General features: G+C 35.5%; 1 protein-coding gene across 2 annotated transcripts in view; it reads right to left on the bottom strand.

Moving 5' to 3' along the window:
• Nucleotides 1–3,383: 3,383 nt before the first annotated feature.
• fest (wurstfest) overlaps nt 3,384–26,681 on the bottom strand; it is a 29,276-nt gene continuing 5,978 nt past the window's right edge. Inside the window, exons 1-3 of one of the 2 annotated variants that reach the window (XM_090402587.1) lie at nt 25,928–26,103; nt 14,768–14,845; nt 3,384–4,713 (exon numbers count right to left, since the gene is read on the bottom strand). In XM_090402587.1, the coding sequence (XP_090258713.1) occupies nt 3,541–4,713; nt 14,768–14,773 (1,179 nt within the window). In that variant the 5' untranslated portion in view covers nt 14,774–14,845; nt 25,928–26,103 and the 3' untranslated portion in view covers nt 3,384–3,540. Of the gene's footprint in view, nt 4,714–14,767; nt 14,846–25,927; nt 26,104–26,681 lie in introns of those variants that run through there. The other variant, XM_090402586.1, reaches the window with a different exon arrangement.

Genomic DNA, 26,681 nt, shown 5'->3' with positions numbered 1-26,681 from the left:
AGAACTCCATGGTGGACACAGGAAGTTAAAAAGAGGCATTATAGAAAAAAGCATGTTGAAAGTTTCTGGAAAGTAAGTCAGCTTGTTCTCTTAGAGAATACAGAGAAAAATGTCAGAAAGCAAAGCAATGTGCAAAAGTCATGGAAGACTGGTAAAAACATAGAAAATAAATATCAGGAAGGTGGCAAAATATTCTGGAGGCTATTGAAAAAAAAAAAGCTTAGAAATGGAGGAAAGAGTACTGTAAAAGGAATCAGATGGTAAAGGTGAGTGAAGATTTTTAGATATCAGAGTAATCACTTTAAAAGACTGCTAAAAGAAACAAGCAGTGTCAGCATGGTAGTAGAAAACTCCCAACAGAAAAGTCAGAAATACATATCCATACTTGAAGTCAAAAAAGTCATCAAGAACCTAAAATGTGGAAAGGCAGTTGGAGCAGATATTATACAGGCATCTCCATGGAGTCGAAAGATTCATCATGGGAGATCCATTATTCACACAATACCTATTATAGCTCTCCTTAAACTCATTTGCTGCATTCACCATCCTTCAAGCAAAAAATCTAGTCCTAACACCCTTGCTAACCACGCTTTTACATAACTTCCAGAAGTGACCCACTGTTCTCTCCCTTCTTGCCATGTACTGAACAAAGTCTTCACTATCAATCCTATAAAACCTTTTACTTCTATCATATCTCTTCTTTTTTGCCTGTCAGCTAATTTTTGAAGCCTACAGACCAGAAATACTCGCATATGGAAGTATAAAAGTCACAGTGGCTACAAGTGCATAAGTCAGAAAGCCTGGACAGATGGTGAATTAAAGATGATTGGAGCAGAGCCTCTCATAGTACCATCTATAAAAAGGGAAATAAAACAATGTGGGAATTACAGAGGTATTTCCCTAGTGAGTGTTCCTGATAAGATTTATGCGAGTATATTTGAGATATGTCTAAGAAAAATTGTGGAGGAGAAGAATAAGCTGGGTTCAGGCCAAATAGAGATTACCAGGATCAGATTTTTACTATAAGACAATCTGTTGAGAAATCTTGGGAATATAACAAGGATTTGTATTTAAGTTTTCTTAATCTAGAAAAGGCATATGACAAGGTGCCAAGAGGAAAGCTATTCAAAACACTACAGTTATATGATGTAAATGGGACATGATATCAAGCAATACAGTCTCCATTTAAGTTTTAAGTCAGCAGTTAGAATTGAAGGTGGTACACAAAGATGGTCTGATCAGGTGTGCAAAAGAGTGCACATTATTTCCACTGTTATTATCTATATGGATCACATGAAGGAAAGTGGTATTAAATCTGATATCAAAATTGGCAATGTTAATCTTAGCTCTTTACTTTATGCAGATGATATACTTTTGAATAACTGTTGTAATAAATTTGGTATGAAAATCAGCAATAAAAAGACAAAGATGATGAAAATAGGCCAAAACATTGAAAACATCAACTGCATACTTTGTTCAGTACGTGGCAAGAAGGGAGAGAGAACAGTGGGTCACTTCTGGAAGTTTTGTAAGAGAATGAAGAACCTATAGAACAAGTAGAATATTTTAGCTATTTAGGCACAATTTTTAGTGAAGATGGCAATTTAAATATGGAAATAGACAACAAAATTAGTAAAGCTAAGTATGGTAGCAAGTCATTTGAATAAATGTATATGAAATAAGAGAAATTAGTCAAACACTAAATTAGCTGTATACAAGACACTTAAAAATAAAAACACTTGATCAAAGACTGGAGCCCTCAGATATGCGAGTTCTGAGAAAGATTATTGGAGTGAACAGATAGCATCAATGACACTATCACATTTAAAAATGAGGATATTAAGATTAGGAATGTGTTAGTACAGCTTATCTCATGTGGCATGGTCACTTAAACAGAATGGAAGAGGAAAGATTAGCAAAGCAAGTGTTCTTTGCTTGGTGTAGATAGATGGATTGATACAGTAAAAAGTGCCTTAAGAGATAGAAATAATAAGATCTGATAATGTTGGAGTCTTGACAGATAACAGATTAATTTTGGAAGAAAAATGTCAATTGGAAGTTAGTAATGGAGTAACTTTTTCATGATGATAACCCTGCTCTGAAGGCGAAACATGGAACAACAAAAAGCCTCTGATAAGGAAAGTGAGTGGTGATGTCACATTTGGCTGATGAAACCCATTTGCCTCTTAACATTTTCAAACATCAAGGTTGGAGAACATCTAGGCCAACAGTTTCCATGTTCGTATAATTACAGTATTTTTATATTAAGAGAATGCTTTGACTGAAGAACTTATGGTGATAACAAGAAAATTTAATTAGTTGTTAGTATTTGAAACTTACACCTACAAAGAACTGATGGCTTCATCATAGTTTAATAAACATGAAAAAAAAAAAAAAAAACTTTTTTTTTTTAAAATATATAAAGTTGTCCAAATACTGAAAAACTGGATAATTTCTGCTTTTTTAATCACAGGTTTAAATTGCACTCTGATATGGATGTTTGTGAGTACATTTAGTCTTGAGTTTCATTGCTTGGTTTGAGACTCCCACTATACTTATCACAGGCCAGTGTGGTTCAGATAAATGTATTGTTCCTTCTCTAGAGCAGTGCCCTTTTTGAATTATCTTGCCTACTCGAAACCTTTCATGGGTTGTGAGATACTTGATTTGTGAGGAGATTGGGGGAGTTATTAACTTATGGATAAACTCTTCTGGAAATATTGAATTGCCAAATTCATTTGGTAATTCAATATTACTTGGATTCTACAAGTAATACAGAATTCTCCCCACCACCATCACTTATGAGTGAAAAATCTACAGCACATTGGCAAGCATTTACATTGAATGTGAACAGCTAGATGGGAGGAGGAGGAAGAGAAGTTACTTTAGAGAATTTGAAGATATATCAAAGTGGCACATGTTTTTACAGACTTAAATAACGTAGAAGAGTGAATTCAGTTTGGCAACAACAGCATTCATGAAAAAGTGATTTGAAGTGAGCGCGTGTGAGAGAGAGAGAGATAGAGATGGAACATCAGTTCTAATGATGACCTGGTTGGCTGAATGGTTATTCTACTTGCTCTCCAATGAACAGATCACAAGTTCAAATCCTGCCATGGACATGGATTTTTTTAGCCTTGAAGACCACTTGTTGTGAGTCAACTTTTTTGTGGCAGCAGTTGATATCATGGCCTTAATACTTATATTTTTTGAGTGCTTAGTCTGTAATTCTGATTCCAGTACATGATTTGTAATGGTATCTTTCCAAATATCCAGCTGTCTTTTAATTTTTGATTAGAGTTTAGTTGCCTGCATTATGAGGAATGGTGGTTTGACTTTTTAGTTATTCAAGAAATTTGTACAAGAATGAGAAAGGTGATGCAGACATGTTTATAATAAGTTTATTTAGTAAACTAAACATTTTAATATTCCAGGATGGAATAACAAGACATAAACAATGTATACAATAAAAGAATATGTTAACTTCCTATATAAATATATTAAATTAATAACTATTATATATGTATATATAAGAATAAGTTAATGAAGAACTAGTCTTCCTTTTCTATCAAAGCCAGCTTTCTGACTTCCATTTTTTATACTGAACCCTCCAATATGGGCATCCAGTCTCTTCTCTCCTCTCCGAACAAAGAAATATCTATCTCTGTTATAGCCAGCTGCCATATATATGAATGGTGTGGAAACAGAAATTGTTCCAATGGTTGGAGAAGTGCGTAACACCCGTCGTCCATAATTACGAGAAACCCTCACATCCCCCCACTGATTCTGTTTTATTCTTACACCACCAACTGCCCACACTTCATCCCCATTCTCATAAAATCGGTAAGTTGTATGTGCAAGTGTAAGGAGACATTCATCATAAGCCTGTTGGCCATAGAAGGAATTTGTATAAAATACATCAAGTGAAAAGTCATGTTGTAAATTACGAAATCTTTCTGTTGTGGACTTGGTCCCAGATGCATCTACTAAGTAAGCTAAACTGTGATCTAGAGATGTAAAAGTGATCCCACGTCTTGTTATTTTTGCTAATCGGTTGCCAGTTTCCATGTGCACATTAATTCCATCTTGAAGCATTTTTCCATTTGGATGTATGATGCAACTTTTATCGCCAATTGCATTCATTGCAGCAATGCATCTTCCAGGAAAGTTGTTAAGGTATATTGCTTTATCAACTGTAATATCTACACGAACACAGTGTCTTAAAAGAATTGCAATTGTCCCACATGGAGTAATAAGTGGACTGTGATGAGAAAGCTGTGTGGAAGAATCTTGACTTAACATTTCCTCATTATAGGTCTGTTCTCCAATGTATTGTGGATCTCCAAAAGAGGTAAGAACAGGTGTACCAAATATATCAAGATATTGATAAGTATGAAGGCGATTATCCCACACATTCTGGATTATAAGTTCTTGAGGATTCCTTACACATTCATCAAGTGTGTTCATAAACATATAACTGTAATAATAATATGGGTTTACAACATTTCCTTGATCAGTGCTATAAGAAGATGGCATATAGAAAGGGGCATATAAGCCTGAGTTAAGGGCTGCCCATGTTTCTTCAGATGCCTGGAAAGAGACTTCATCAAAACTCTGAAGATCTTCAACACCAACTTGAATAGGATCATCATGCACACAACATGTATAGTTATACCTTTGCCTTCTAATACCAGTTACACCAGCAGAAACATTCTAAACCAAACAATAAACATAGATCAGTTAAAATGACAACCTCAGCAATTTTTAAAAACAGCAAAACTATGCAATTTTATGAAAGAAATATTTGTATAAGTGATAAAAATTGTTATTAAATGGTAAAGCTTATTTTATTATTATTATAGCCACTTCTCACTATAGCAAACTTATATGAATAATGTGTGGTGGTGAATTACTGGTTAGATCCTCAGTAGCTCAGTCAGTATAGATGAAGCCCTTTGGTTGGAAAGACCTGGGTTTGATTTCTGTTAGTGATGTGAAGAAAACTTTTATCTGGTATCTTTTGACTAAAAGTGAATCAGCTGTTCACATACAGAGGTAGAGTATTTTTTCACCCAGAAACTTGATTTTTCGTCCCTCAGAACAGGCAAACCAGCCACATGTATACACATAGGACATTCCTGGAACAAGGATTGACCGACCTATTCCGTGGGATTTTGGTTTTGAATGCCTGCACGGTGAAGTTTGGGTCTATGCGTGAGCGTAAATCAGGAAGGAATTACTTGTAGTGTAGCATTATACCTGTGAATTTTGTTCAGAAGTTTTCTGTAGTTTGTTATAACACTGCTTGCTAGCTATAGTGAGTCAACTGTAATGCTTATTACTGCCTTCTTATATTATTACTATATTCATAAGGAAACAGTAAAAACATTTTACATAGCATTAAAAATATGCAGAATACTGTACTTGAATGTTTTAATGCAATGTATAATTACCATATTGAATAATCCTGTAGAAAATGTGCTTTTTATTATTGAAATTATATGCCTCAACAGGTTTATCTCAACAGAAATATCATATTGTAGAATTTTAGTATTGTTAATTAATTGATTAGGCAAATTGCAAGAAGGTTGAAGAAATTATATAATCTGGTAGAATTTCCAAAAATTCTTCTATATTGCATAATTTCCAAATTATAAAGAGAAATTTTGATATTAGTAACAATACCTAGGGATCCAAAGACAGTTAAAGTGGGAGAATTTGCTATAGTGAATATCCTTTAGCATACACTGATATCATCAAGCCCTGGATGAGATTCTTGTTTATTTTATTGAAAGTTGATGAATTTTATATATATATATATATATATATATATATATGTGTGTGTGTGTGTGTGTGTGTGTGTTACCGCTAAAGTGCAGAAACCAGTTATTCTGCAGATTATCTAGGTATTGTGCAGATTAACTACAGTGATCCGTTAATGTGCGGAAAATTGTTTCATTTCTCAAATTACCTAGGTAATCTGCAAATTACCTAGATAATCTGCACATTACCTACTAGGCACTCGTTAAAGTGAAAATAAGATCTGTGCTGGAACAACAGCAACGTTTCTGTATGTTTAAATTAAGATAATGTTATTTATTTATTTTTTGATATCTAAAGAATCAAGTTAATACAATCAAACAATCAACAAATTAGTTGATAGAATCAATCATCAATCAATTAATATAATACAAGGAATCAAACGGTTTAAAATATTATTACAATTAAGAAAAAAAACATGATAAAATTATGTTTACTTATTAAAAAACCAAACTAAAAGTGGAGGGAGAGGGGGGAAGGAGTAGGGAAAGGAAATGAGAGAAACAAACTTTTGAACTTTAATGATACGGAAGCCGTTAATGTGCACGTTACCTAGGTAAAATGCGGAAAACTCTTGATTCCGCACGTTAACGGAGCAAATCAGTTAATCTGCAGATTAGCTAGGTAATGTGCACATTAACAGTTTTCGCACTTTAGCAGTAACATATATATATATATTTTTTTTTTTTTAATATGATGTGGGCTGCCCTTTAGATTATAGTACAAGCATACCTTGCTGTATTGTAATTGGCAGAAAGTGCACACTCTACCAATTTGTGATATGCATTTTAATGGAAGTACTTCTATTTTATGCTTAGTTTTTTATGGAGTTGCTGAATATAGTGATAGTGGCAATTTGTCACATACCTCTCCACCTCATCTCACAGTTGTTCGACTTAGACCTGGCCCATCAATCACTCTTTGTATATCTGGATTTCAGATGGGTTATTGTCCTGTTGCAACTATAAAGACACCTGGACATAAAGTTGCAATATAAAGTTCCAACAACACAGTACTTGGTACTGCATTCAACAACTGATGCACATTTCTTTGCATCAGTGAGCCATGTATGTAAAGTTGGTGAGTAATTTCCTAAAATAATAGTACTATGCTGTGAACGTTGTGAATCAACGCTTATAAAAATTACTTCATTAAAAAATTTAAAAAACTATTAGCATAAACATCTTCACAATTTCTTACAAATATTAAATACAGATTTATTTCACAAGCTAAAAAAAATTGTAGATTTTTTCTCATAATACTTATATTTTCAATAGTGTGATTTAAATATTGTCCTTAATTATTCAGTAATAGTTAAAAATGGTGGCAGCTAATAATAATGCAAATTGTAGAAAGAAATTAACTGAAGATCCATAATCCAGGATGTCACAATATGAGCACTCCTATACTATCATGTTTCACACAACTGGAACAGTGCAAAGACCATTGCTAGATAATGATTTTTCACGTGGATGAAAATGAAAAGTGCGATTCAATTACTCTTCCTCATAAAACTATTTTTTGTGGGTGCAGTGCCTATTATAATCACAACTGAGCATTAATATTTATGATAGGGAATTTGAAGACTGCAGCTCATCCATGCTCAAATATCTTTCGTATGTAACATATACTGTAGTGATATATATACCAGTATACTGCTTATATTTCCTGAATGATTCTGCTAGAACTATGGTGCCATTTTATTTAGCTACACGTGTTCTATGAAAAATTAATTAAGGAGGGAGTCAGGAGCAGCTCGTCTATAGGGGCCGGGCCACTACCCAGACCGGGTCGAAACCGGTCTGGGTAGTGGCCCCTTGCCTCTAATACAAAACATCATACATCTCCTCCATGAGATGTGCTTTGCATTAAGGGTAAATATTAAGATTAGTGATCAGAGCTTATTCTACTTTTACCATGAGTTGCCTTGGTCTTGCACTACGTGCAGGATCAGCTAGACTTGCAACACTTGCAGGTGCAAACTTGACTTGTTTGTCTGTTTGCTTATTTGGGAAATGGAGTAAAACCAAGTTTAAAAATAGCTTGGTATCTTTAACATTTATTATACCCAAGGTAAAATGCTTTCTACATCTATATCTCCTGAGATTTTTATTTAATAAGGTTAAAACACCTTATGGTAACTTGTTCTGGTAAAATACTTATAAGCTCTGTATTACTAAAATCTTGGTATTTCTAGCCTGGCTCCCACTGATGAGACCTCAATAAAGGTCAAAACCGGTCTGGGTAGTGGCCCCTTGCCTCTAATACAAAGCATCATACATCTCCTTCATGAGATGTGCTTTGCATTAAGGGTAAATATTAAGATTAGTGATCAGAGCTTATTCTACTTTTACCATGAGTTGCCTTGGTCTTGCACTACGTGCAGGATCAGCTAGACTTGCAACACTTGCAGGCGCAAACTTGACTTGTTTGTCTGTTTGCTTACTTGGGAAATGGAGTAAAACCAAGTTTAAAAACAGCTTGGTATCTTTAACATTTATTATACCCAAGGTAAAATACTTTCTACACATATATATATATATATTACTAGAACTATTGTGTATTAGGCTTATGTGCTCCAGCAGATTGGAAAAATAATGTGTATCCTGTATATCCTGTATTTATACTTGAATAAATTGCCTTTATTTGAAATTCCACCCATGGAAGGATGGAAAATGAATAATGCTCATTGTTTCATTGATGAGCTGAGGATGAGATAAACTGGGAATCCTGTTCTAGAGAGAGAGACTAAATATGAAGTCCTCTAACAAGTGAGGGAATATCATTTAGTCCGTCAGACCAATTGGTTTTGTTAGCAATGCCTTAATTTTGTTGTCAACCAAACAAAACTTATCAACTGGACTTATATACCTACATTATGCTATAAATTTGTGGTCTGTGATTTGATTGGTGAATAGCTTTAGAATTATGAGTAGCCAACTAATTTTAATGGGCATAAGACCAAAATTAAGATTGCTAAGTTCAGTTTTTCTAAGCTGTGAACTGCATTGAGTTCTGTTTAGAAATAACAGCACTGAATGAAGCTCTCTTCCCCATGCACTCACTGAGTGTATGTAATGCTAATTTCAGGAAAGAAACCTGCTGAATTTTGCAGAATATTGGAGACAAAAGTGTTGTGCTGTTGAACTATTGCAACTAGTTGTGTTTCTTGATATGTATGAGTAATGGTATATATGAAATACCTTTATAGCAGGTGCTCTGGTCCCTGCTAGAAATTAAAAAGCATATAAGTATACTAGTTGTGTTTAGGGATAGTTTGTGCCCTTGATCTTAACTTTCCACAACAACAACAACAATAAAAAAAGAGAGAGAGTAAATATAATGTGGTTCATGAATTTCCATTCTGTTAATATGTAGAATTTTGAGAAATAAATACAGAAACAGGCCCTTCTGTAGTAGTGAAAAAAAATTGCATATTTACTCTCTGATTTACATGTATTCAGTGAGTAGAAAATTAGAGAAGATAATTGCCTAGCTTATTTTCAGCATAGAGAATTGTGGTTGATGTTCAAATGAGGTTTCAAGGCAAATAGCAAAACTGATGCTAGTGGGCAATGGTTAAGAGAGAGAAAGAAATCTGTTGATGTTCTTTTTTATGTCATTGGGGAATATTTCACAGGGGAAGGCTATTCTAGAAAACAGTTGGGTGAAATGAAATGTGTCCCTTTGATCTTAGCTTTCCAAAAAAACTTGGGAAAAAATACAGATGCCATCAATAGCAGTGATGTGTACATCTACTCACTGAAGACAAATTGTGCATATTCAATCTCTGATCTTCTGTGAGTTGAAAACTTGACAAGATGGTAGCCTAACTGAAAAGGGGGGGGGACACTGTACTTACCTTTCAGGATACACTGGAAAACTTAGCGAATTCTTGTGGTTAGCACAAATTCCTGTGCAAATTTAGCAGGAAGTGAGGTGTTGAGCAATTAAACATCAGTCTTTGGATCAGAATAAACACCAGTGGGTGTTTATATGTATTAACGAAGAAAATTGCTTGTTTCTACTGTTCTTTCAAAAAACTTAATAAAACTGCATAGCGTTAAGAGTATAGTTTTGGCTGATGTTTTAGTATTCTTTCTATACAAAAGTTAGAATATTATAAATAATTACATAGCTATTTTTGATACTATAGCATACATTGAGTAGCTAATTCATTATGTACATCTACTTAAATGTTGGACTTAGATTTAGCCTCAAAACTTGTAACATGAATTCTTCATTTGAAAGCATTCCATATGAACACCGATCTGTATACACTTGATTGCATCCTACAATCATCTCATACTGGAGTACAATTCACTAAAAACTATATTCGTTCAGATGTAATAACTGAACAAGTGCACCTGTATTGTCACCTTACAAAAGACATGTCTTGTATACCATTGGCCATTATCCTAATGAAAGTAATTCAACAGATGGATAAAATGAACATGAGTGGATACATCTAGTAGTAGCAGTGTTCAAGTAGACCATGGTATCCAGACATTGTTTCATGAGATTGTGACAAGAAAATACCAGTAGCCTGCAGTTGCTACCTGTTACTGTGGATCCACTGTTTCATACTGCCTTTAGCATATAACAACAGCAAACTGAAATTTATCATACCAGATGACCATTTTCTATTCCTTTAGTTCTTGTATTCCTGTCTACAGAACATCAGACCCTGAGGTTTCATACATTTCATTCATGCCATTAGATTACTCTTTTACAAGAATTGAGTATCCTAACAGCAGAGTTTTTGTAACCCTTCATTGGCCTTTCACATTAACAAGCTTTCTCTAGGCAGAGGTGAAATAACTGGTCAAATCTCAGTACACCATGTCAGTGACTACCTCAATATGCCACTACTAGCATTTGCTGTGATACAAGCACATCATTTAATGTCTGCTGTGTTTATACATCTGGAATGGACATATTCATTTCTGACGTGCAGTAAATTTTGTAGAACTAAATAAAAAATATTTTTAACTATTATTTTTCAGGAGATAACAAATACTAAAATATTAATTATAAAAACTTTCATTAATACTTTCCTATATTTCAAAAACATTACATTGGCATCATCAGGAATCACAAAAAACAAAGATGTGCATGCAGCCAGGGAAAATGAGACTGAAGAAAGGCAACCAAAGTCAGCCCAAGAGTCCTAAACGGCATCCCCTATTGGGCTAAATTGGGTAGTCTTAGTTGTTAGGCTGAAGATTTGAGGATTAATGCTTCTCAAATTTTGGGGTCTCATGCACCCAAATTTGTTGAGGTTTGGAAAGTTTTTCAGATTTGAGGAATAGCCTTTCATATTTGTATTTGCTGCAGTGCAATACAGAGCCTTCTTCCATTGTATCCTGTGGTGGATGTCCAAATCGTAGTCAGCAAGTCCTGAGTGGCTGCACTGGTGGAACCAGGTGTAATCCTTGTGTTCAGAAATTCTGATATTGGCTGTTCTGCCTGTTTGGCCATAGTAGGATGGTTTGCAACTGTAAGGGACCTGGTAGATCTAAGGAAAGTTGTTGATCTTTGGTGGAGCAGATAAGAGATGCCAATTTTTTATATGGTCTGTAAGTGGTTGTGAGGTCGTTTATCAATTTTTCAGATGTGCCCCATATATATGAAATGGTGATAGATTTTGAGTAATTTCTGCTCTGAAGTGGGGGAGGTAAAGTTACAGGGTTTTAATATTTTGGGGAGATTGTAGCCATTAGCAAAGAAAGTGTTGAGGATATGGTCAAGTTCAGTAGTTAGGACACTTATCAGAACTGATTACTTATGTCGCTATATAGGGTTTTTATAACTGGTGAATGTATCTACGGGTTTTCCGTAAACCTGTAGATACACAGAATGCCAGGAATCCATCATTGTGTAGGAATGGAGACTGTTGTTTTCCTTTTCTAAGACAGACTGGATCCTGGGGTGTTGATTGTTTAGATATGTTAAGAAATTGTAGAGAACACATCTGTGTAGCCTAGCCAAGCAGTGGGTTTATGTGGGGCAGAGTTAAATGCTTTTTCTTCAAAGGTCTCCATGAAGGAGACCGTTGCTCATGAAGTCCAGGGGTGGAGAGCCCATGGCTGTCCCCTCTATCTGTTTGCAGAATTTTCCTTGCCTGAGTTCAAGATGAGCTGAAACAGGGCTGAAATATCGGGCCTGGATGAGGTCTAAGGTTGAGTAGGATATTAATTAATAAAAAGGAGACACCAAAACTGACCATTATGTCAGTGTGAGTTTCTCTACTGGCTTTGAAGTGAGCGAGTTTTTTATGTGAAAGTGTGTTGTCAGTATATTGTGTGAGCACTTGGGCTAATTTGGATGTGGGTGAATCAGTGCCATCCACAATGGGACATAATGCACATTTTGTTTATGGATTTTTGCTAGTCCATGTTAAAAGTCTGTTGAGGCTTTTCTAAGTATTCCAGTCCAAGTAGGCACCACATGGAAGATGTTCGGCTGTTGGAATACCAGTATTATTCTCCAGGTATAGTGCAAGCTGTGTGTGTGGGGGGGGGGGGGGTAGAGTTATAAGATTTCAGTTTGTGACTTCCACAGGCCAAGAGGTAATCTTTTTAAAGAGCCTATGGAGTGTTCTGATCTGTGTGTTGGTGGGATTATAGTCTATAGGGACGTAGGTAGAACGATCTAGAAATAAGAAGGCAAACTTGCCTATGTAACCTAATTTGTTTAAAACCACAGTGGCATGTTGCTTATCTGTCATTCTGTGTTTTTAATTTCTTGCAGGGCTTCAAATTCTTTCCTCGAGAGGTTGCTCTTTGGTGGTTTAGCATGAGTGAGTACCTTGGCTACATCCAGTCTGATGATGTTGGCAATACGGTTGGAAAGGCAGAGGCCCTTTCTACTTGGATTCTTCTTCTACTAGAATTCTACTTTAATTTCTTATGTGCTAGTGCGTAATTATGTGCGGCGATTGCTTCAGGGTGAAGAATGATAACTTCTTTCTGTTGTTAGGAGGTAGTTGAGGCTTGGAAGGTGAATTTTTTTTTTTTTAATGTAGATTTTCATGTTGATGTGTTGCATCGTATTTTTTGAAATACGATGCAACATCAGCAGATGTTGCATCGTATTTCGTATTTCAATACGAAACGCATCAGCAGACAAAGAATTAAAATTCTTTGTCTGCTGATGCGTTCGAGATGTCGGAAAGATTCGTCCAAAGATCGACGTTCAGCGTCGCCGCAAGCTCTTCTTCTAACTTACGGAGAACTTGGCCAGGAGAACGCGAGTAGCGGCAATCTGTTCCCGTAAACGAGCGAAGCTAGTGCGCATGTAAATGCGGACAGCCTTGGGTGAAGGAAACCGGTGGTTCAGTTTCACACAATTCGAGATAACGTTATTATCCCGGCAACGTTTTAAAAAGGCTAAATCTATTCAGTTCTTTGGATATCTGTCTTCAACTTGCTGTATTGATGGATCTTGCGTGCGATAGAATCTCCGCGGATAATAGTAATTCTGGTAGATAGGCTTATACGTTGAATATTCATAACCATTATTTTGCAGGAAATAACGTATACTAAAATATTAATTATTAAAAACTTTAATAAATTGAGTTCTCCATCCCTGGCTAACTTCTTTATGGAGACCGTTGAAGAAAAAAGCATTAAACTTTGCCCGGCATAAACCCACTGGCTATGCCACGTAGATGGTGTGTTCTCCATTTGGCCACATAGCTTTGGATACGCTCTACAATTTCTTAACATCTAAACAATTAATCCGGTTTACCTGGCGTTCTCTGTTTACAGAAACCTACACATACAGGTAGATACATTCACCAGCAGTCACCCCCCCCCCTACACACACACAACAATATGCGATTATAAAAACCCTATATAACAGCATAATTAGTTCTGATAACAGAGCCCAAACTGCTGAACTTGACCATATCCTCAACACTTCCTTTGCTAATGGCTACAATTCCCAAAAAAAATATTAAAACCCTCTAACTGCAATCCCCCTCCCTCCCTTCAGAGCAGAAATTACTCAGAATCTATCACCATTCCATATATCTGGGGCACATCTGAAAAATTGATAAATTCCTAAGGAAATACGATCTCACAACCACTTACAGACCACAAAAAAAAAAAAACTGGCATCTCTTATCCGCTCCACCAAAGACCAGCCACTTTCCATACTGCGGCCAAAGAGGCAGGACAGGCAATATCAGAATTTCCGAACACAAGGACTACATCCGGTTCCACCAATGCAGCTACTGAGGGCTTGCTGACCATGCTTTGGACATCCAACACAGGATACGCTGGAAGAAGCCCTCTTTATATCACACTGCAACAAATACAAATATGAAAGGCTATTTCTCGAATGTCTCAGCTGAAAAAGTTTCCAAGTCTATCAAATTTGGGTGCATGAGACTTCCCCCAAATTTGGGAAGTGTTAATTCTCAGATCTTCAGCCCAACAGCTAAGAATGCCCAATTTATCCCACTAGTGGACGCCGTTTAGAACTCTAGGCCCGACTTTGCCTAGTGTTAGTGCCAGCGTGCACATATCATTTTTTTTTTTTTTTTAATCCGTGATGATGGCAGTGTAGCGTTTTCGAAATATACCTTACCTATCCTCTTCGCTCCCTGCGGAGCATAGGGCCTCAACCATTGACTTCCATCTGACTCTATTCAATGCTTCTTTTTTTATCTCTTTTCGAAATAAGAAAGTATTAATTTAATTTATAATTAATATTTTAGTATACGTTTTTTTTTTTGTTTAATTTTTTGAAAATAGCTATGAGTAGTCAACGTATAAATTTATCAGATTTTTTTTTTTTTTTAATTTCATTGAAATACTTTTTGGGTCTATCTTTGTATCATGCTCATCTTTTATCATTTCCAACAATCTAGTACATTCGTATGATATATATATATATATATATATGGATAAGTATGGAATGAAATAAATAAAAATATTACCTCCATCTTTTTTTTTTTTTTTTTTTTTTTTTTTAGCGATGACAAGATATTTTACCTTAATAAGCTATTGGGAGCTACCTAAAAAAAATTAAAAATAAATAAAAAAAACTTACATTTATGCCCTCTAGAAACTTATTAAGCTTAAGTTAAAAACTGAATTCTGAAATACTCAAATGGTAAAAGCATAGCAATATAAAATTTATATGAATTTTAATTTGAAAAATTGTTAAAGTTTGGCAATTATTTAAAAAGATTAACTGAAATATAATTTTTAAACTATGGGTTAATTTATTTTAGCGGTCTTAATTTGACTGCTAGCATTTTGTTTATATATAGTGCAGATACAAAAAAAAAAATTTGCACAATGATTCATCCAAGTCTGTTTTGTGGAATTGTAGAACTTTTTCTAAGGCATTCTATTTTCATCGCCAGCAACTTTATTAAACAAGAACGTTTCTGACGAAAATATAACTGGCAGATGAGACTTAATGACTCAATGACTTCTTTTGCTTTAATTTATTTTTAATTATGGGTTAATTTATTTTAGCGGTCTTAATTTGACTGCTAGCATTTTGTTTATATATAGTGCAGATACAAAAAAAAAAAATTTGCACAATGATTCATCCAAGTCTGTTTTGTGGAATTGTAGAACTTTTTCTAAGACATTCTATTTTCATCGCCAGCAACTTTATTAAACAAGAACGTTTCTGACGAAAATATAACTGGCAGATGAGACTTAATGACTCAATGACTTCTTTTGCTTTCTTTTTGTGCTTTTCAGCTTACTAGGATGATTCCCAATCTTAATGGAGTAAAACAGCATTCAAAAAGAATTTAAAATAATATGTAATTCTTAAAGGCAACACAAAACTCGGTTCTGTTATCTTCGTGGGTGGGTGTGTACTCACTGAATGCGTCTCTGTGACAGGCAAAATATTGGAAGAATTAAATATTATTTTTAATTCTTTCTCAATGCTGTTTTACTCCATTAAGACCAACATGAATATCTCCCAGCACTTAAGCCTTAAGAACAAGATTCCAAATGGCAATTACCATTAGTAGAGCTAAGACACTAATAATAGTAAGATACTGTATATAGAATAAATACATATTTATTGCAGATCTGGTTAGCCACAATTCTGACAGTTTGCTCAGAACGTTCAGTAGTATTGTAACAATTTTCATTGGCAAAATAGAACACCATGTTGGCTTATATTTATTTTTAAATATACTGGTGGTAGTGGGCAGTAGATGTTGTGTGTTGATAGTAGTTGTGCAGTTGGAGGATTAAGTATGACAAATGGTAAGTTGCGTTTAGTAGAATAGTGTGCCCTCCCATGAAGAGTCAGACTCCTTGGAGATGTCATGTGATAATAATATACTGAATGGTGCTCAACAAGTAAGCAAGCGCAGTTGGTGCTTTTGTTATCGGATTCTAACAAGTGACATTCGTTATCGCAACAATTCAACGAAGTTGTTTTGGGGTATATGCTGTTCACATGAATTTTACTTGATTTGGCTATTAAAATGTCCAAAATTTATTTAAAAAAAAAAAAAAAAAACGTCAATTCAAATAGTTTTGAGGCCTGTGTATAATGTTTCCATCTGCTAGAAGAAATGCGATTCTAATAGTCGAAGAAAATAACTTTTTTTTATTATTTCAGATTGTAAGATTATTGTATCTTTGTTCCTGGAAACTTGAATTTAACTTTTTTTTTTAAATCCTAGAACTCGCGCTGTTACAGACATAATATTAATGAGCGTTGGTTATACAAGATGGCGACATAACTCACCGCAGGAATATTCAAATCAATTTTCAACCGTTATAGCTAAATCAGTTATGCCTCCACTCCCGTTGGGAAAAGGCTTAGGAGAAAAAAATTCATCTATTTTTATTTATTTTTGATAAATGATGACAATTATTATTCTAATTGAATTGCAACAGGAAAAAAATTAAGCAGTCATGGGCCAAGGATGAAATCAACTAAAAAAAATAAAACCACTGGATCCCTTTGATTAGGGTAAGCCTTTAGCCTTTAATAAGACCACTTAGATCAAAATTGAATTTTCTATCCTCAATAATTTCATTCTTTCATCAAGAATTATCATGATTATTACAAAGTTGCATCAATGTGCTCGATCCTGTGGCGTAGTGATACTTCTGTTAAAGATTAATAAGTGTAAAAATTCGCAGCACGTTAATGATGTTTTTTTTTGTTGTTGTTGTTATGAACAATCCAATCCTTTTCAATTCTTAGCGATCTTGTGAACAAAGGCCATTCTACTCGGCCACTTGTCCTTTATTTCAGTAATAAGTTTTTATGTTGTCCATCCAACTCTTGCAGTCTTCCTCTTCTCATTTCCCTCAATCTTCCTTAACACAATTGCCCTTTCCAATTATTCATATTGTAGCATAACATGTTCAAAGTACATCAACTTCTGTTTAACAATCATGCCTTCAAGGAGCATTCTGTCTTTATACCCTAAAACTTTACTGGTCATTCTTGAACTCCATGAGATTCTTAATAGTATCATTAACGCCCATAATTCAAATAAATCAGTTCGCTTTTTATCTTTCTTAATAACCCAGTTTTCACATCTATGTATCACTACTGGGAATACCATTACTTTGATAATTCTAATATAACTTTATTTCCCATGACTATCCTTCTAATTTCATATTCACATTTAGCATAATTTCTGATTCTTGACCTCAGTAAATCGTAACTTTCAACGATCTCCATTTTTATCGCCCTCTAAATTGCCAGAAGCCATCACTTGTTTTGCTGATGTTTAAATTAAGCCTGGCTTTGTTATTCCCTCTTAACTAATAGAATCAACTGCTCCAGATCTTCCTTTGTTTCTGCTATGAGAAATGTATCATTTGCATATCTTAAATTATTTATTTTTCTGCCACCAATCTTAATTCACTGGATCTTTCTCTAAATTAGTCATTCTCAATATATTCACTAAATAAAAAAAACAATCAGCTAATGCCTTTTCTGTTATAGGGCACAGGTAATTCCTTAACCCTATCTAGATTTTGGAGACCAAGTGGGCAGTTCAATCTTCACTGGTAGTCATTCAGAGATAGCTGGCTTAAGACTCACTAATTACAAGTCGCAACTGATGAAGAGACTGACAAACAAGTGCTACCATATCTTTGTACCTAATAGGATATGTTCTTGTCTGAAATGAAATAGTTCTATGGTCGATTTTTTTGAGTTTACAGGACAAAAAACCTGAGTTTCCAAACTACTTGCCTGGGCCAGAGATCAACTAAGTAGGGAACCAGTCAAAGAAAGGCTTTGAAAAAGTTCCTTCATTTGGCGACTAGACTGGATCTTAAATCTATCTTCGTGCTGCCTAGCAAAGAGGATGTAAGCGTCACTTCCACTGAGTTACACGGTATTTCTTTATAAATATGCAATATAAATATTTTTGGGTAGTGTACTCTAAACCTAAAAGGAACTGACAGATTCTAAATACAGTATTTCATTATACTCAATTCAGTCAGTGTGATGTTGTTAATATCAGTTTGAATAATTTCGCTCGTAAAAAGCTGCCTATTTAAACCAAAACAACCATATATTAATATGTCATAATTTCCAAACTAATCGGTTTCTATTAAGGCCTGTGTAGCTCAGTAAAAGTGGCGCTTGCGTCCTCTGTACTTGGTCACTTGAAGTTAGACTTAAGTTCAAGTCTAGTCGCTGACTGGAAGAACTTTTTCTAAGTCTTTCTTCGACCGGTTCCCGAGTTAGTCGATCACTTGCATGGGCAAGCGGGTTTTTCAACCCATAAACTCAAGGGATGAAACTCAAGTACCCACATTATTTCAGATAGTAACATATCATGTTAGGGTTAGGTACTGAGAGATGGTAGCACTTGTTTGCCAGCCATCTTCATCAATGGCTGCTATAATGAGTGATAGACATGGGCCAGCTACCCATGGAGCTTGAACTGCCCCCCCCCCCCATCAGTCTCCAAAAGCTAGATAGGGTATAAAGGCCTCGCTTACTCCCTATAAGGGAATAAAAGGCGTTAGCTGATTGATTTATTTATATGTATTTATTCAGTTTCTAATCTGTCAATTCAGAATATTTCAGTCTATAATTTCGACACGTTTTAACTATGCAAATTGCCAACTGAATCAAAAAGGGAATGGATCGACAAATTTTTATAAGGATTCAAAATATCAAATTTGATAAAATGCAATCGCTTTGAAACATATTTGTAACAACTCTTGTGGGTTGGGGAGTGCTTATTTCACGAACTGCAGTCTACATGCCACCTAAATTATGTTAAGTTCCTTTTTAAACCACTCCCCACCAGTGTCTGGTGAGTAACATTTTCCAAATTTCTTTCATGAAAAGAAATAACGCAGCAGAATGATTTTGTTCCTTCTTTGCTGTTAGATTTACATCCACAGCACTAGGCTGCCCAAAGAATGACCATCCTAAGTTCGACTGTAGTCGCCGACTACAGGAAATTTTTCGAAGCCTTCCTTCGACCAGTTCGTGAATTAGTCGATTTCTGGCAGCAAGTTTTTTCTCCTGGAAACAGTTTTTCTCCGTTTAAACTCAAGAAAATTGACTGCAGAACCCACACTATTTCAGACATTAGTATACTGCATTAAGATTAGGGGACCATGAGATGTGGACACTTGTCTGCCTTTGTTTATCGGATGCCATTTATAATTAGCAATAGCTTGTGTCTGTTATCCCTGACTAGCCACTGGTGAGAAATTGAACTGCCTTCCCAGTCTCCAAAAGTTAGAGTTAATATGGCCTTGCCTCCTTATAAGTGATAAAAGGTGTTAGCCGATTTATTATTTCTTTTATTTTATAGATTGGGGTAATTAAAGTGTTATCCATTGTAGTCCATGAAATGAAGAAACAGCAATGCTAAAGTTTCCAATAAAAGCTGCTCAAAATGCTTTTCTTGATCACTCACTCTCACATAATTGCAAACATCCCCAAAGACAGTGCAGTAATCACACATAATATATTTTTAAGATTTCAAGATCCTCAAGTACAGGGTCAGGAAGGAATAATAAAAATATAGTTGACATTCTTGTGAGCTCCATTTTTATCTTCAAAAAGTTAAAGGAGCTCCACCTTACTTTAGTATAAAAAGGCTTAGAGGTTTTTATTTTCTGTTGTAATATGTTATATATATATTTTAGTAATGTAATCAAATTTTTGTCTGTTTTTCACATGACATTGAGAGAGCTAGTTAGTCTTATGTACTTATAAAACTTGGCGTACTTTTTCTCTTTTCAATCCATATTAAACACCATTATGGAAATGCTTTACTTCCTAGAAGAATAGTCTCGGTGGTAACCAATGGTGGCATGAGCTGATATTTCGAAAAACAGAGTTTTAAGTCTTGAAACTTAAAAGAATAACCCGGAAAAGTGAACAGAAATGGTGAGCGTCGACAGGTTTCGGCATCTATTATAGTTATAAATCAAATGAGACAGACAACAAAGATGAAAAAAGATTCAGAGATCAGAGTGATGGTTCTGAGTAATCGAAAATAACTTTTTTATGATATAGGCTGGAGGGATCACTAACAGCAGTGGAGCAGCTAGGCTTTTAGCACCTTTGTAAGTTTGTAGCTGAGCAACTAATAGTGTGACAATTTCAATAAATAAAATATACAGCAGGTATAGCTCAGTGGAAGGGGCCTTTGCATCCTTATATGGTAGACTGCCCAAAGAAAGTCTTAATTTGCAGTCTAGTCGTCACATAGATAAACTTTTCGAATCGAAGGTGATTTCAATCGAAGGTGATTAGCCGATCTCATATGGAGATAGCAGGGTTTTTCTCCCGGAAACTCGGGTTTTTCATCCCGCATCAGAACACATGCAATTTACAGACAAAAAAAATACTAGTTGTGGTTGGGGAGGTGGGCGGTAGATGGCGTTGATGAAGATGATTCGTATTAGAGGATCGGTGTAGTGGTTGAGACAGTTGTAGGTGTCCTCCCGCGATGAGTCTTCGGACTCCTTGGAGGTATCAGGAATAATAATAATAATTTTCTTTCCTAAGCCTTCTTCAGCCAGTTCCAGAGTTAATCGGTCTTTGGCACGGAAAAGCTGGTTTTTCTTCCAGAATCCTGAGTGTTTTTGTCCTGTAAACTTAAGAAAATTGATCCTAGATTCCACATTATTTCAGACAATAACATTGTGCTAAAGTTAGGGATCACGAGATGGCGACACGTCAGATGTCTCTTCATCGGATGATCCTTATAATTAGTGGTAGTCTTGGGCCACCTACCTCTGTTGACTGCTGATGGGGATTGAATTGTCCACCAGTACAATCTCTAAAAGTCAGATATGCTATAATGGTCTCCACCTACTCCCTATAAGGGAATAAAAGGTGTTAGTGGTTTGATCTAACTGCCGTTGGCAACTTTCCCAATGCTAAAGGGTTCCTGTGTAACTGATTACTAATGGCAACACTAGTACTTACCAGTAGTTTAATGGAAACATGCGTGATAGTCATTTTAAAATAACAGTTTCACACATGTCAAGGAAACTAGAGAGGGAGAAAGCAGAATTTGCTAGAACATACCGCATGTGCCTTGGATATAGCTAAACGAGTAGGAGGAAACACTTAGTTCCAGGGAAAATAAGGTAGTAATAATATAATGATAATCAGCTTATGCCTTTTAATCCCTTATAAGGGAGTGGGCGAGGCCATTTCACCCTATCTAGCTTTTAGAGACTGAGTGGGCAATTCAATCTCCACCAGTAGCCAATCAAAGATAGCTGGCCCATGATAAACATCCTACCTGGCGTTTATCACAAATTATAAGTGGCAACCGATGAAGAGATAGTCAATCAAGTACAACCATCTCTTGGTACCTAATGCAATTAAAAAATAATATAAATAAAATAAAAATTATAGACAATGCCAAATGCTTCCCAAGACAGGCATATAAGTCTGTTCAATTAAGATCAGGGCAATTGTGTAGGGCTTCACACGATTCAAAAAGTCAATCAAATTTAGAGCTATTGTAGTGTATGAGCATCTTTGTTTGTTTGATTCGAGTAAACACTGGAATCAATATAACTCACTCTATCACTTAATGGATATAACGAAACCACTAAGAAAATAATCGATAATTATCATTCTTCTGCCAGATTTGTAATCTGATATGAAAATGATCCATATACCCTACCTTAAAGTGACTTCTGAACAAATAAGGATTTCCCTGCAAATATAATCTGTATAGTAAATCAACATCAAACCAGCCAGGAAGATATCTTCTTTCTTACCATAATATGAATGCATATCGCCAGGTTAAGGAGACAACAAACAACATCCAAAAAGGTGTGTCAGAATTTTCTTCCTATATTATTCTTCATATATCAAGTTTATAATATAATATATGAAGAATAATATAGGAGGAAAATTTCTGCTTTCTCCTTCAGTAATACTCTAAGATTTGAGTAAAGAGCCAATGACATTATAAAAAAGGGGCACTCCTAAATGAAAGTAGGCTATATTAGCCATTAAAATAATAATTCTTTCTTATCTCCTATTAAGGATAAATTATCACCTTTGTCCTTGCCTGGTGTTTATCAATGAGGTACGGGAGTGACCATATGGCATGAAAATGACGTCATGCGAATAACTACACTAGACGCAGACGAAAATATAACAATGTCCATTTTTGTTGAGTATTCACAGATAAAATTCTATGCTAGTACAGAGTGGAGGAAATCAATGGGGAGAGAGAGAGAGAGAGAGACCGTTAATCAATTCCATTGTTATCTGTTGAACAGAGATGGTTTGCAAGATTCTAGAGATTATAATTACTAAATGCGAAAGCAGTATACCACACGCAGGTAACTGACAAAAATATTACTAATGGGTATCTCCATAGATGAATCCCTCCCCCTCAGGTGTCGCGTAATAATTATTACTATTACGTGACGAGTCCGATGACTCATCGAGGGAGGCTACTCTGCTACACACACATTTAACCGTCTTCCCACTACTTAATTCTCCTACTACACACACAATCAAAATCAATGTCAATCTACGCCCACCACCACCACCACCATGAGTAGAAGCTGTTCCAGTATGAAGCAGTATATGTATGTGTATATACAGGGTGTTCGGGATAAATTTGACAGTTTCGTAAGGAAAAAGAAAATCTTCTTTGTATCTATTAAATTTAATGAATTGACAAAAAAAACATTACAGGCAGAGTTAATTACAATACTATCAACAAGATTTACTCAAAATAACCACCATTAGCATCGATCACAGCTTCAATTTTGCTTCGGAACCTCGAACAAGCTGATGCTACAGTCTCCCTGGGAAGGGCCGCAAAAACTGTTTTAATTTTATCCATTAACTGGGCTTTTGTATTACTGGAAGTGCGATTGGTGTCTTTTTCAACTGCGCCCCATACAAAATAATCCATGGGGTTAAGGTCTGGGGAGTTTGGAGGCCAAACATTTGGACTGGTGAAGTCGTTGAAATTTTCAGACAACCATTTTTGACTTTTCCCAGAGGTGTGGCAAGGGGCCGAATCCTGCTGCCATACATACGGCCTACCATTGGCTACCCTTGTTATCCAGGGCTTGACTACAGTTAGCAACTCCACGAACAAAGCCCGAATTCCAATGCCAGGGTTCTTCAACACCTGTTCCTGCAGATTTGCGAGGAATTCTGCTGTACGAACGCAATCAGATCGTCTGCTAGGGATCTTTCTTCTTGCTACATCCTCGTAGTCACCATTGCAAGTCTCTAGTTCATGCCTGATTGTTTTTACTGTATTCAGGGAGCATTGGGCAGCAGTCGTAATATCCTTATTTTGATGGCGGGCACGAATCATCATGATACAAGTTATTCTCTTCCATGATTCAGGTGGGTTCCAGCTATCCATCCTTTCTGACATCTTGTATATGAATGAAGAAGGGTCCAAACTTTTAAATGAAGAGAAGTGTGTGTTAATACATGTAACTTACGGAAAAATATAATTAATTATAAATATGTCAAATTTATCCCGAACACCCTGTATATATATATATATATATATATATATATATATATATATATATATATATATATATATATATATATATATTATATATATATATATATAATATATAATATATATATATATATATATACACCTCGGTGAAGTCACCGAATATACACTATTCGGTGTATATATATATATATATACACAGAACACCCTGTATATATATATATATATATATATATATACAGTATATATATATAAAGGAGCGGAAGGAAGTTCAGAATGTGAATGCTATAGCAGTAACAAATTTGTCGTGCAAAGAGAGACCTGAACTTTCTGTCATTCCAAGAAGAGACTTCTTGACAGAAAACGTAAATGGTATTCAAAAGTAAGACCAGGTGAAGTGATTATGGAAAGGGAAGAGAGGCATAAAATAGCCACAGTTTTGAAGGGAATGAAGTATTAAAATTGTCATGGACGTGGCTATTCCTTCAAGCGCATTTTCATTAGAAGCGAGGCAGCACATGGAAATTAAAGTGTAAAAATGAATTTTAATTTTCACCCAAAATATTCATTATAATTTAAGTATCACATGCGGGTAGTGAAAAATCGTGTTTTTTTATTACGCTAAACACTCATTTGGAGTAACCTTACACTACAACCCACTGTTAAACGCTACTCAATCATTCTCCAACGACACACAAAGGCCGTTACTACCATCCACATGCCATTAGGAGTATTTGTCAGTTGCCTGCGTGTGTTCTCTGACCGATTTTCCACGTATGCTGGTATGAAAAGCCCGAGTCTCGAGTAGAAAAAATCCTGCTATCTCTATATGAGATCAGCTAACTCTCCTTCAACTGGAAAGCTCATAAAACGATACCTCTCGTCATAAAGAGAATCGAAGTCAGCTATGTTCCAATGAGTGGATATAGTAGCTTTCCTTTTAAACGAAGCAAATATTTAAAACCACTTTGAGAGTAACAACTAATCTGTTTTAAGTACTGCTATATTTTAATAAAAATTGAATGGAGGAATACTTTCCTCATAAAGCAAAATGTCTGGCTACAGCTTTAACTGATTTGCGCATTATGACTGTTAAAGCTTCATGGTGAAATGTGCTGGTGATTTAAAGGAAAAAATCCGAAATTCTGATTGGAAAAAAAAAAAAAAAATTGGAACAGAATTTGAGCTTTCATTCACATTCTCTCTGTGTGTGTGTGTGTGTGTGTGTGTGTGTGTGTGTGTGTGTGTGTGTGTGTGTGTGTGTGTGTGTGTGTGTGTGTGTGTGTGTGTGTGTGTGTGTGTGTGTGTGTGTGTGTGTGTGTGTGTGTGTGTGTGTGTGTGTGTGTGTGTGTGTGTTGAAAATTGAAAAGATTACAGGGGCAAAGGTTCGTAGTTCTGTCATGGTTTCGATTTCAATTTGTTCATTATTAATTCGGTCTTTTATGCACAGTCAACACAGAGTACCGTCGACAGGATGTAGCATAGAGGCAGCCTGCTTTATATCACAGCTTAATTAGGGCGCTCGTTCAGCCATATTGTGTCGCCGTCGCTACGCTAACAATTCCTCTTAGCGTAGCAAGTGCGGAAAGAAGTTTTTCCAAGCTTAAACCAATTAAAAATTATTTGCGAACAGCAATGATCCAAGAAATATTGGTTGGTATAGCAACTATATCGATAGAGGCGGACATAGCTTATAATTTAAATTTAGAAGAGCTTATAAACAGTTTTATGGTGCGATATCCCCGTAGAGCAAACATTTAATTAATATTATCACGTAATCGTTTTGATTAATGTTTCTCTTGTAATAAACACAAAATAGCAATTGGAGATTTTCTTATATTTTATCTTATAATCCATCAGGGGCAATATTTAATTGTTTGCCTTAGAGCGCGATCTAATCTGGCGACGGCCCTGCGCGCGCGCACACAAACACACACACAATATTTATTATTTCCCTATATATATATATATATATTTTTTTTTTTTTAAAAAAACATAGATTTAATGACTTAAAAAACCGAGATAACTTATAAAGATTTTAATGAGAATAATACAACTAGTTTCAGCTTATAACAGCCTTCCTCAGGTATTCATAAAGGAAAAGAATAGTAATAAACATTGAAGTATCTAAAAACTGGAAATTACAGGTAAAAATTGCCACACATAATTGATACATAAAAAACGCTGTATTTTTTCAAGTTGTTCCAACAGGCGTGCCATTGTTTATTGCAAGTGTGCGTGAACGCCAATATTGAATAACTGCAGCATGGCTATCTGGGATGTTATAACTCAAATTGTTGTTTAAGTGGACAGGGTTTAGCAGGATTTCCCTTGATTCTACAATGTTTCTCTCAAACTCATCATCACAGCGAAATATATTTTCTGATCTATCCCAGCAAATGGAGTGGCTTTGTTGATCATCATTAGGATTATTTGAAAAAAGAACATGACTGGATAACGCAGTTGCATGAGATCTTTTGTAAGAGATGTCTCTCTTATGCTCTTCTATACGTTGTTCAATAGATTTCTTTGTTTGTCCAAAATAAGGGATATTGCAATCGCAGCATAATTTATATACATTATATCTTTGTGTGCACAAATGCCCTAATTTGGCAGATGCAACTTGCAGCCTTGACATAGCCCTACATTCATTCCGACAAGGTTCCGATGACGGTCAGACGACATCCGAAACGGTCCACACCCCGTTAACCCCTGTCCCAGTTTCCACATAAGGACACCCTTCCCCTTTGTTTCCCCCCCCTCCTCCCACAAAAAATGCGGCCCTAAACAAAATAATATATATATATATATTTATATATATATTATTAATAGTAACCCGGGTTTCCAAACTTATTTCCCGCGTCCAAACACACCCCCATGTTCCTTCCCCCCCCCCCCC

The sequence above is a fragment of the Typopeltis vanoorti genome, chromosome 13 (genome assembly GCF_054136105.1).
Source record: "Typopeltis vanoorti isolate ZY-2024b chromosome 13, IOZ_Tvanoo_1.0, whole genome shotgun sequence".
Classification (NCBI taxonomy): Eukaryota; Metazoa; Arthropoda; class Arachnida; order Uropygi; family Thelyphonidae; genus Typopeltis; species Typopeltis vanoorti.
The sequence above is the reverse complement of the archived record's forward strand: the minus strand, read 5'-3'. Positions and strand labels throughout refer to the sequence as shown.